The sequence below is a fragment of the Aegilops tauschii genome, chromosome 3 (genome assembly GCF_002575655.3).
Source record: "Aegilops tauschii subsp. strangulata cultivar AL8/78 chromosome 3, Aet v6.0, whole genome shotgun sequence".
Lineage (NCBI taxonomy): Eukaryota > Viridiplantae > Streptophyta > Magnoliopsida > Poales > Poaceae > Aegilops > Aegilops tauschii.
This window is the reverse complement of record NC_053037.3, coordinates 33664246-33677643: the sequence shown is the minus strand read 5'-3', so window position 1 is coordinate 33677643 and position 13398 is coordinate 33664246. Positions and strand designations below refer to the sequence as shown.

General features: G+C 41.6%; 1 protein-coding gene across 1 annotated transcript; it reads right to left on the bottom strand.

Moving 5' to 3' along the window:
- Positions 1-11919: 11919 nt before the first annotated feature.
- Positions 11920-13033, bottom strand: LOC123497536 (serine/threonine-protein phosphatase 7 long form homolog). Its single transcript, XM_073511538.1, has 3 exons — positions 12977-13033; positions 12305-12892; positions 11920-12219 (listed from the first exon to the last, which is right to left on the bottom strand). Exons 1-3 carry the CDS (start codon positions 13031-13033, stop codon positions 11920-11922), a joined length of 945 nt encoding a protein of 314 aa, XP_073367639.1.
- Between the last annotated feature and the right edge of the window lie 365 nt (positions 13034-13398).

Below are 13398 nucleotides of genomic sequence, written 5' to 3'. Positions count from 1 at the left end.
TGGTTGAATAGATGAATCTGAGATTGTGTGATGCATGTCGTATAATCATGCCCACGGATACTTGAGGTGACAATGGAGTATCTAGGTGACATTAGGGTTTTGGTTGATTTGTGTCTTAAGGTGTTATTCTAGTACGAACTCTTGGATAGATTGATCCGAAAGAATAACTTTGAGGTGGTTTCGTACCCTACCATAATCTCTTCGTTTGTTCTTCGCTATTAGTGGCTTTGGAGTGACTCTTTGTTGCATGTTGAGGGATTGTTATATGATCTATCTATGTTATTATTGTTGAGAGAACTTGCACTAGTGAAAGTATGAACCCTAGGCCTTGTTTCCTATCATTGCAATACCGTTTACGCTCACTTTTATCATTAGTTACCTTGCTGTTTTTATATTTTCAGATTACAAAAACCTATATCTACCATCCATATTGCACTTGTATCACCATCTCTTCGCCGAACTAGTGCACCTATACAATTTACCATTGTATTGGGTGTGTTGGGGACACAAGAGACTCTTTATTATTTGGTTGCAGGGTTGTTTGAGAGAGACCATCTTCATCCTACGCCTCCCTCGGATTGATAAACCTTAGGTCATCCACTTGAGCGAAATTTGCTACTGTCCTACAAACCTCTGCACTTGGAGGCCCAACAACGTCTACAAGAAGAAGGTTGCGTAGTAGACATCAAGATCTTTTCTGGCGCCGTTGCCGGGGAGGTGAGTGCTTGAAGGTATATCTTTAGATCTTGCAATCGAATCTTTTTGTTTCTTGTTTTATCACTAGTTTAGTTTATAAAAGAAAACTACCAAAAACATGGAATTGAGTTTGTCTCATATGCTTCGTCTTTTTAATATTTTTCATGAGTATGATGGAAAGGAAAATTGTGCTCAATTGCTAGAAGAAGAATGCATTAAAATGCTTGGTACTAAATCTTTGAATAATGAGCATGATTGCAATGTTGTAAGTATGAATTCTTTGAAAATCCATAGTACTAATGATGATTGCACTAGTTATGATGAAAATGTCTCTTATAAGCATGTTGATTTTTGTGGAGTAGAATGGGTTTGCATGGACACACCAAATAGAGAAAATAGATATTGCAAGAGGCATAAGTATTTAAAACTAAAGGTTTGCAAGAAAGTCTTGATGAGTGTGCTAAAAGATTCAATATTTTTCGTGCCCCTTGTGAACTTTGCAATGAACGTGGTCATTTAAATCTCCAATGCAAATTGTTTCATGATCGAATCGTGTCCAAAAATTGTGATAACTTGATTACCCTTGGGCATCATAAAGAGCTTAGTCTTCTTTTGGGGTATGAAGAAATGAAACGTATAACTGAGGGTATCCCAAAATTTAATCTTGATAGATGTCTTGATTTTGATCTAGAGGATATTTATATGTTTTGTGCGGAGAATTGCATTGAAATCCTTATATTGCCAATTACCTAAAGGAAAGAAAGAAAATAGAATATGATGAGAATACTAATGAAAGGGAAGAGACTTCCCAATATCCTCCTATTATTTCTTATGATGAATCAGGTAACGAGGAGGAGCTTTCTATTCAACCAATCTCGTCAATAAGGATCTCAAAGAGGAAGGTTGAACCCATACATAATGTGAAGAAGAAAAATAAAAGAAGGAGCAACAAAGGTAGAAAGGTATCCCTCCCAAATGATGTTGCTCCTACTACTCATTGTGATGACGATAATTGCTATACTATTGGTGATATCAATATTTTTAATGATGAGAGTGATTATGCTTATGATATGAAAAGGCCCAAGCTTGGGGAAGCTATGTTTGATGAGGATGACATATTTGAGAATATATTTGCTGAAATTAATGTTTGTCCCAAGCTTGGGGATGCTACGTTTAATGAAGATGATATTTTTAGCCTCCCAAGTTTTGATATGCAAAATTGTTATGATGATAGCATGCCTCTTACCTATGATGACTATATTGATAAAAGTGGGTTTGGAAGAGTGTCAACTTTATTTAGTGATTCCACTATCTTGGAAGAGGTTTCAATTGATTATGATGAGAACAAAGTTGCTACTTATGATGATTATTGTGATGAAACTTATGCTATAAAAAGTAGTGATGATTATATTTATAAAACTTGTCATGATTATAATTACCCTTTTTCTGAACATTACTCTTTTAATGTGGAAACAATTTATAGTATTCAAGTCTCGTATGATACTCCCACCATTCCGAATAAGAAGAATTTTGCTTATGTGGACAGTAGTAAATTTTCTATGCAAGTAGATCATGAAAAGAATGCTTTAGGTGATGGTTATATTGTTGAATTTATTGATGATGCTACTGAAAATTATTATGAGGGAGGAACATATGCTTGTAGGAATTGCAATAATATCAAGTTTACTCTCTATGTGTTGAAATTTTTGAAGTTATGCTTGTTTTGCCTTCCTATGCTAGTTGATTATTGTTCCCATAAGTTATTTTCTCACAAAATCCCTATGCATAGGAAGTGGGTTAGACTTAAATGTGCTAGTCATATGCTTCATGATGCTCCCGTTATGTTTCAATTCTTATCTTTTATGCGAGCATCATTGTCATCATCATGCCTAGTTAGAAAGGCATTAAAGAAAAGCGCTTGTTGGGAGACAACCCAATATTTATCCTTACTGTTTTTGTGTGTCCACATGATTATGCTACTGTATTAATCATGTTTTATAGCTTTTTTTCAATAAAGTGCCAAGTAAGACCTATAGGATCTTCTTGGATGATAGTTATTTGATCTTGCTGAAAATTCCAGAAACTTTCTGTTCACGAAAACAATTGTTAAAAATCACCAGAACGTGATAAAATACTGATTCCAATTTCAGCAGATCAATAATCAAATTATCTAGGTCGTCCTATTTTGGTAGAACTTTTGGAGTTCCAGAAGTTTGCGTTAGTTACAGATTACTACAGACTGTTCTGTTTTTGACAGATTCTGTTTTTCGTGTGTTGTTTGCTTATTTTGATGCATCTATGGCTAGTAAAATAGTTTATAAACCATAGAGAAGTTGGAATACAGTAGGTTTAACACCAATATAAATAAATAATGAGTTCATTACAGTACCTTGAAGAAGTGTTTTGTTTTCTTTCGCTAACGGAGCTCACGAGTTTTCTGTTAAGTTTTGTGTTGTGAAGTTTTCAAGTTTTGGGTAAAGAGTCGATGGACTATGGAATAGGGAGTGGCAAGAGCCTAAGCTTGGGGATGCCCTAGGCACCCCAAGGTAATATTCAAGGACAACCAAGAGCCTAAGCTTGGGGATGCCCCGGATGGCATCCCCTCTTTCGTCTTCGTTCATCGGTAACTTTACTTGGAGCTATATTTTTTATTCACCACATGATATGTGTTTTGCTTGGAGCGTCATTTTATTTTGTTAGTATTTGCTTTATGTTATTTATAATAATGTTTTGCATCTCTAGTTTCAATAAAAATGTCAAGGATAGCTTTTACCATGCTTATTTTGCAAGTATACATGTTGCTGTTTCAAAACAGAAAGTTTACCGCTGTTGCAAAAATTCCTTAGAAAAGTCAGAATGTGATAAAATGTTGAAACCTTTTGCATAATAACCTCTGATAAATTTACTACAGTGGGAATTTTCTTTCATAATTTTTGGAGTTAGGGAAGTATGATGAATCTTGCATTCTTTACAGACTGTACTGTTTTGGCAGATTGCTATTATGTTTGCATTGTTTGCATATGTTTGCTTGTTTAATGATTCTATTTGAGGATAGGAGTATTAAATATGCAGAGGAATTTAGTATGCAATTTTGAATAATAATTTTAGTGATTTGTTACAGTAGAGAATGATAAGGTTTTGCATTGGTTTATACTAACTTATCTCACGAGTTCTTGTTGAGTTTGGTGTGGATGAAGCTTTTGAGATTTAGGAAACCGAGATATAAAAGGACTTAAGGAGACACAAAAGCTCAAGCTTGGGGATGCCCAAGGCATCCCTAGATAATATTCCAAGAAGTCTCAAGCATCTAAGCTTGGGGATGCCCCGTTAGGCATCCCACCTTTCTTCTTCAACAACTATCGGTTAGTATCGGTTGAGCCTAAGTTTTTGCTTCTTCACATGAGTTGTGCTATCCTTGAAATGTCATTTTATTTTGCTTTGCTTGCTGTTTGAATAAAATACCAAGATCTGAAATTCTTAAATGAGAGAGAGTCTTCACATAGTTACATAATTATTTAACTACTCATTGATCTTCACTTATATCTTTTTGGAGTAGTTTGTCATTTACTCGTGTGCTTCACTTATATCTTATGAGTAAATGGTTGAATGAGTTGAATGTCATAAATCTGAAATTATATACGTTTCGTTTGCTTATCCCATGGGGAGTAATGACTTCACATCTAAGAAGTAGAGGTTGTAAATTTATTGAAGGATATCAAGCATTGTATTGGTCATTTGAACAATTCATGAAAGAATATTGAAGGAAGAGAGATTTCACATATAAATATACTATCCTAGACATCTTTTATAGTTGTGAGCACTCATTAAGTATGACATGCTAAAGAGTTGATGTTGGACAAGGAAGACAACGTAATGGGTTATGTTTTCTCACATCTCGGTTAAAGTATATTGTCATGGATCATTCAAACATGTTGAGCTTGCCTTTCCCCCCTCATGCTAGCCAAATTCCTTGCACCAAGTAGAGATACTACTTGTGCTTCCAAATATCCTTAAACCCAGTTTTGCCATGAGAGTCCACCATACCTACCTATATGCGGTATTTACCTGCCGTTCCAAGTAAATTTGCATGTGCCAAACTCTAAACCTTCAAATAATAATCTGTTTTGTATGCCCGAATCGCTCATGTAGCGACTAGGGGCTGTCAGTATCTTCCATGCTAGGTGGGTTATTCTCACGATGAGTGGACTCCGCTCATCATTCACGAGAAAATGGCTGGTATTCGGGATGCCCAGTCCCATGATCAAAAGATCAAAATCAAATCAAAAATAATTGCAAACAAAACTCCCCCAGGATTGATGTTAGTTGGAGGCACCCGTTGTTTCGGGCAAGCCATGGATTGATGATTGTTGGTGGAGGGGGAGTAAAAACTTTACCATTCTGTTTGGGAACCGCCTATAATGTATGTAGTATGGAAGATATTGGGAACCCTTGGTTGTTATGTTGACAATGAGATCATACCTCTCAAAATTATTTTCATCTCTATTTCAAAATCGAGCTCTGGCACCTCTGCAAATCCCTGCTTCCCTCGCAAAGTTCCTATCTTTTACTTTATGTCTTTTACTTTATGCAAGGTGATCTTCACCTTTCCCTTTTCATTTTATCCTTTGGCAAGCACCTCGTGTTGGAGAATATATATATATATATATATATATATATATATATATATATATATATATATATCCAATTGGATGTAAGTTAGCATGAACTATTATTGTTGACATCACCCAAAGGTGAATACGTTGGGATGCAACACTATAAGCCCCTATCTTTCTCAGTGTCCGATTAAAACTCCATACCATTATTATTGCGTGAGTGTTAGCAATTGTAGAAGACTATATGATAGTTGAGTATGTGGAGTTTGCTAAATTAAAGCTCTGACATAGACCCTTCCTGAAAATAGGATGAATTGCAATTGTTTGATGACTGAGAACATAGTTTGCTAGTTTTCAAGAAAGTTTATGGTCTATGCTTTAACATGTGAATTGCTTGTTACTTGATCTTGAGAAGTTTTATGAGATGAACTACTGTTATGACATGTAATCATGCTAGAAAAGGTGATTGAAATTATCATTGATCAAACTTGTGCACCTGCTAGCATTCACACTTCATAAATTCTTTCTTTTATCATTTACCTACTCGAGGATGAGTAAGAATTAAGCTTGGGATGCTGATACGTCTCCAGCGTATCTATAATTTATGAAGCATTCATGCTATTTTATTATCTGTTTTGAATGATTATGGGCTTTATTGTACACTTTTATATTACTTTTGGGACTAACCTATTAACCGGAGGCCCAGCCCATATTGTTGTTTTATTGCCTGTTTCAGTATTTCGAAGAAAAGGAATATCAAACGGAGTCCAAACGGAATGAAACCTTCGAGAGCGTGATTTTTAGGAAGAATATTATCCGGGAGACTTGGAGTTCACGTCAGAAGAGCATCGAGGAAGCCACGAGATAGGGGGCACGCCCACCACCTGGGCGCGCCCTACCCTCTCGTGGGCCCCTCGAGGCTCCCTCGACCGACTTCTTTCGCCTATATAAGCCTACGTACCCTAAAAACATCAGAACAGAAGATAGATCGGGAGTTCCGCCGCGCAAGCCTCTGTAGCCACCAAAAACCTCTCGGGAGCCCGTTCCGGCACCCTGCCGGAGGGGGAACCCATCACCGGTGGCCATCTTCATCATCCCGGCGCTCTCCATGACGAGGAGGGAGTAGTTCACCCTCGGGGCTGAGGGTATGTACCAGTAGCTATGTGTTTGATCTCTCTCTCTCGTGTTCTCTCTATGGTACGATCTTGATGTATCGCGAGCTTTGCTATTATAGTTGGATCTTATGATGTTTCTCCCCCTCTACTCTCTTGTGATGAATTGAGTTTTCCTCTTGAAGTTATCTTATCGGATTGAGTCTTTAAGGATTTGAGAACACTTGATGTATGTCTTGACGTGTTTATTTGTGGTGACAATGGGATATCACGTGCCACTTGATGTATGTTTTGGTGATCAACTTGCGGGTTTCGCCCATGAACCTATGCATAGGGGTTGGCACACGTTTTCATCTTGACTCTCCGGTAGAAACTTTGGGGCACTCTTTGAAGTACTTTGTGTTGGTTGAATAGATGAATCTGAGATTGTGTGATGCATGTTGTATAATCATGCCCACGGATACTTGAGGTGACAATGGAGTATCTAGGTGACATTAGGGTTTTGGTTGATTTGTGTCTTAAGGTGTTATTCTAGTACGAACTCTTGGATAGATTGATCTGAAAGAATAACTTTGAGGTGGTTTCGTACCCTACCATAATCTCTTCGTTTGTTCTTCGCTATTAGTGGCTTTGGAGTGACTCTTTGTTGCATGTTGAGGGATTGTTATATGGTCTATCTATGCTATTATTGTTGAGAGAACTTGCACTAGTGAAAGTATGAACCCTAGGCCTTGTTTCCTATCATTGCAATACCGTTTACGCTCACTTTTATCATTAGTTACCTTGCTGTTTTTATATTTTCAGATTACAAAAACCTATATCTACCATCCATATTGCACTTGTATCACCATCTCTTCGCCGAACTAGTGCACCTATACAATTTACCATTGTATTGGGTGTGTTGGGGACACAAGAGACACTTTGTTATTTGGTTGCAGGGTTGTTTGAGAGAGACCATCTTCATCCTACGCCTCCCACGGATTGATAAACCTTAGGTCATCCACTTGAGGGAAATTTGCTACTGTCCTACAAACCTCTGCACTTGGAGGCCCAACAACGTCTACAAGAAGAAGGTTGCGTAGTAGACATCAGAGACTAGTCATCTGGATCGGTGTAAAAGCTTGCATCGACGTAACTCTTTACGACAAACTCTTTATCACCCCCATAACCGAGAAACATTTCCTTAGTCCTCACTAAGGATATTTTTGACCGCTGTCCAGTGATCTACTTCTAGATCACTATTGTACCCCCTTGCCAAACTCATGGCAAGGTACACAATAGGTCTGGTACATAGCATAGCATACTTTATAGAACCTATGACTGAAGCATAGGGAATGACTTTCATTCTCTTTCTATCTTCTGCCGTGGTCGGGCTTTGAGTCTTACTCAACTTTACACCTTTTAATACAGACAAGAACTTCTTCTTTGACTGATCCATTTTGAAATTTTCAAAAACTTGTCAAGGTATTTACTCATTGAAAAATCTTATCAAGCGTCTTGATCTATCTATAGATCTTGATGCCCAATATGTAAGCAGCTTCACCGATGTCTTTCATTGAAAAACTTTTATTCAAGTATCCCTTTATGCTATCCAGAAATTCTATATCATTTCCAATCAACAATATGTCATCCACATATAATATTAGAAATGCTACAGAGCTCCCACTCACTTTCTTGTAAATACAGGCTTCACCGCAAGTCTGTATAAAACTATATGCTTTAATCAACTCATCAAAGCGTATATTCCAACTCCGAGATGCTTGCACCAGTCCATAGATGGATCACTGGAGCTTGCACACCTTGTTAGTACCTTTAGGATTGACAAAACCTTCTGGTTGCATCATATACAACTCTTCTTTAAGAAATATCCATTTAAGGAATTCAGTTTTGACATCCATTTGCCAGATTTCATAAAATATGGCAACTGCTAACATGATTCGGACGGATTTAAGCATCGCTACAGTTGAGAAAATCTCATTGTAGTTAACACCTTGAACTTTGTCGAAAAACCTTTTGCGACAAGTCGAGCTTTGTAGATAGTAACACTACTATCGGCGTCCGTCTTCCTCTTGAAGATCCATTTATTTTCTATGGCTTGCCGATCATCGGGCAAGTCCACCAAAGTCCACACTTGTTCTCATACATGGATCCCATCTCACATTTCATGGCCTCAAGCCATTTCGCAGAATCTGGGCTCATCATCGCTTCCTCATAGTTCGTAGATTCATCATGGTCTAGTAACATGACTTCTAGAACAGGATTACCGTACCACTCTTGTCGTGGAATTGTCACGGCAGATGTCCTTAGTGTGAGGACTTAGTCGCGAGGCCAACGCATCTATGTAGTAGCTTGAGAGGGGTTGAGCGGGATGAGAGTCGCGAGGCGGATCAACACACAAGACAAGGATTTAGACAGCTTCGGGCCCCGGGAAACATCATCGGGAATAGCCCTACATGCTGTTTGTGGCTAGGTCTCATTATGCTCATGAGGGAGTCGCCGCATAAACCGGCTCTCCACTTCGTTGTGTCTGCCCTAGAAATTATTCAACCTCTCCCCTCTTGGGGTGCCCTGCCCCTCCTTATATAAGTTGAAGGGGCGGGTTACATGTAGAGTCCATCTCGGACTAAGACTTAAACTATTCTGGCTTCTCATCACGGGCCTCTATCCATGGGCTTCTTAACGTCTTGGGCTTCTTACAATATGGCTTACAATTGTACGGACCTACCAATTGTAATCGAGCTCAATAGTGTTGCAGAGGTAACGATGTTGAATGCACATTTTGGTTGACCACTTGAGATATCGTGTGCTCGTGGAGGAGATTCAAAGGATGGTTGTAACCGATCTTAGGGAGATATCTATTTTGCATATTAGCCGTTGTTAGAATAAACTTAGCCATGCACTCGCTACATATGGTCGTAGTACCCCTCGCACTACGGTGTGGTTCAGTTCAGGTTTCAGCGGCACTGAAAAATTACTATGACTGATTTGCCTTCTTAAGTAATAGAATCTTCCTTTACCCTGCAAAAGAATATCCTGCTTCGTCAAATAAGTTTGACGGATGGATAGGTTGTAGAGTGTCTCTTACATATCGGCATTTAGGAATCACCAATTATTTTCGAAGGATGCGACTTATGATAGAGGATTTCTTTTTCAGTAGTGGAGGCATTAGGCGAGGCGAGTGCATGTCTATGATGAGTTGCTCTAATATCTAGTTCTTATATTCATTTTGTTATAAGCATGGCCCTGAACCTCAGCTACCAGAAATCGGCGGCGCCCCCTTCTTCTCCTCCTCTTGCCATCGCTAGAGGGTATCGGTCAGGCAAAATTTCGTGTTTTGACCCTTTTCCCTAACAATTTCAGGATCTGACCCTGCTTTGAAATATTTTTGGGATTTGACCCTTTTGCTACCGCCAGGGCCTCTGGCGGTAGGGTTAGACAGGCTACCGCCAGAGCCTCTGGCGGTAGGGTGTGACGGAGGGGGACGGCGGCCGTTTCCTGTTCTGACGTGGATAAGTACCTTACCGCCAGGTGCCCTGGCGGTAGGCTGTCTAACCCTATCGCCAGAGCCCCCGACGGTAGGGTGTGGCAGGGTTTTGCCGTACAAACCTTCTGTAACGAAATGTGCAATGCCCTGGAGGTAGGGTTCACCCTACCACCATGAGGGCTGGCGGTAGGTTGTATGACCCTACAGCCAGGGTCCTGTGTTTCGCAGTGTAAAGTTTCTGTAACGAAACATGCAAGGGCCCTGGCGGTAGGTTCACCCTACCGCCGTGGGGGCTGGCGGTAGGGTGTCTAACCCTACCGCAAGGGTGCCTGGCGGTAGGGTCCTCTGTTTTGTTGTTTCAAGTTCATTTGGTTGCTTGTTTTCAAATTCAATATGATAGCAATATCACGGACAGTTTCACAAAATATGACAGCAATATCACAGATTTTAAACAATTAAACTTGGGCATCACATAGACCCATATTAAGATAACTTGAAGTGCATAGTAGAAAACACATAGGTCCACAAATAGCAAACACATAGTTCCACGTAGTTCCACAACCGACAAGTTCAACCAAACGAAGTTCAACCTAATAGCGAACACATAGACAACCCAACTACAAGAGCCAACTATCGAAGATCATAATCAGTTGCTCCTTCCTCTCTTGGAGGTACGGTCCTCGTTACTCTTTGAACGAGTCTCTTCGGTCTTCTTCTTGGGCCGGCGAGGAAGCGGTCTCTGGAAAGGGTCCGGACTCAGCAAATCCTTCTTCTTCGGATTCCTCTTCTTCGGCAGCTGAGATGGTTGAGATGATTGAGTTGGTGGAGGTCCATAATCTTCATCGTACTCCTCCTCCCCGTTGCTCTCATCCTCCTCCTCCTCTTCCTCCTCCCCTTCTTCATATGTGGCCTCCTCCTCCTCCTCCTCCTCCTCGGCCAACCTAGACGATGAGGGAACCTGGCTCGATGAGCCGATGTGACCCTGTGTGGCTACAGGCCGATAAGCTTCAACCGACCCAGCTCCAGCACACCCAAGCAGCCCTACTAGCTTGCGACAACGCTTCACGAACTTCTGCACTCACAATGAAACAAGGGCATAATAAGTATCAGGTTTATGATTGCAATGTGAACAAGATGCATCTGTTCCGAGGAGGCTGAAATTGTACCTTCATCGTCCCCCTCATTTTGTTCTCGGATTGTACGCTCCCGTGGACATCACCTAGTGCATCTGAGGCTTCAAAGATGCATCTGTTCAGCTCACCAGACTGCAACGGCATAAGTCAGTCACGATTACGAATGAAATAGTTTAAATACAACCGTCGGTTCAAACTTACCACTCTGTTGATGAGGGGGGCAAACTCCCTAAATCCACTGTGCATGTCTCTGATGCCGGTCTGGTAGGCCTCTTCCTCGGGGTCATCCCTCTCCAGCTCCCCGATGTCTTCCGCCGTCCACCGAGGCCTGAGACGAAGACGGTGCTTCTGGCCATCATCGTACCACCTCATGTGTCGGCCCAGGTAAGCATCCCAGTCATTCACCCTCCTCTCCCCGTCTTTCCGTTACCTCCATCGGTTCCACTCCGTCACATGATTTTTATGCTGCTCTCCCCAGTCTGTGATTGACCGATTCTTCTGCCGGCTCATCCTGCAAGGCATAAGCAACAAGAATCATCATAAGCGCAATGAGATCATCATAAGACAAGAAACATGATAAGCGTAATGAAATCATGGGCATGGAGAACAAAGCGCTCACATGTGGAGCGCGTGGCCGCCGGTATCGGTGGGCTGGCCCAGTGGGGTATGCTGAAAAATCCCAAACTGCGTGGCCAGGCGGTGTGGGAAGTGCCACTCGACGGCGTACACACAGATCATGGGCACGATGCACCGCCAGAGACCACGGTCCGCGTCGCACATCACGTTCAGATCAAAGTCCCACTCTCGGTCTTGTCAATACGGCCACCAGTTTACCTATTACATATACATTGGTAAGTTCCCACTCTCGGTCAAAAGTGGAATCAAAGAGAAAGGTGTTGAGCGAGTTCATATACATGTGTATGCGTCAAAGTGTCCAAATTGTTGGTGTAGGTCTTGTACGAAGTCTTGTTTAGGCCCGTGTAGAGTTTGACAACGTCCCACTCGTAAGCTACGGTGGGGTTTCGAGTCTCGTTGCCGTCTTCGCCATAGTCTTCCCATGGGCGTCTTCGCATCTTCTCCGGACGCACCACCGGCAGCCGCTCCCACATCCAAATGGATAAGGCCCAGACAAAGCCACCCATATTGGACTTGTCTCCCGTCCTCTGCGTTGCGTCGTCAAGCTGCAAAACATCAAATGAGGATCAGATATAAGAAATGTCATGGACATACTTTCCTAGGTAGGTAGGCAATTAGACACTCTCTTACCGAACGGTATAGGTAGGCGAGAGATGCGGTCCCCCAACTGTACCCTGCATCCCAGTCGGCTAGGAAGAACAGATACGACCAGTTGGCAGAGTTCCCGGAGCTGTCTGGAAACACGACCTCCGTGAGAAGATACCACAGGTAGGCCCTCGCGTACCACTCCACAGTCGCCTCGTCTGCGCCTTCGGGGCATGTCTTCCGGTGCTCCGAGAGCCAGATCAACGACACATCGAATGTACGGTTGCTCTTGGCACCGGGGCAGTCGCTGATGAGGGTGGTGACCCTCTGCTGCCAGTTGGTCCTCTCCACTCGACCGGTGAGTGCATGACCCTCGATCGGCATGGAAGTAATCATCTCCCAGTCCTCGAGGGTCACCGTCATCTCCCCGCATGGCAGATGGAAAGAATGGGTCTCCGGTCGCCACCGGTCAATCAGAGCTGTGAGAGCTGCATGGACAAGCATTGGCGGCTGACGCTTGAACTGCAACACGAAACCCAATAGCCGGGCTCTCTTGAAGAACGGCGCGTAGCGCTCATCGTAGTCCATATGCCCATGAACCCCGTGACCCCTCATGCGCAGTGGCTGGAGCATCTGTCAAAAAGTGAATGCCAAAAGTTAGGAAATTATTTTCATCAATCCGAAAACTTTGATCAATATTTCTTTCATATCATTTACCTCTCCGTTCTCTATGAACCGGGCACGATGACCCTTGTCGAATGCCCAGTCCAGCATGGAGTACCGTGGACCGATGTTGTCCGCAAGAGGTGGCCGCCTTAATAAAATTTCATAAACAAAAACATCGTAAGCACTTCATATCAAAATCATATCACCATGCATCATATCACAAAAAAATCACATCATATCACCATGCATCATATCACCATGCATCATGTCACCATGATGGATCAAATCACATCAACATTACTCATATAAAAAAAATCCTTCCCCTCTTTAATCATATCAACATGCATCATATCACAACAAAAACCCTCCAACAATAATCTTCAATGTATTATCTCCAAACAACATCTTCATATCATCATATCAACATGCATCATCACTCCAACATGCATCATATCATCATATTTTTAAACAAA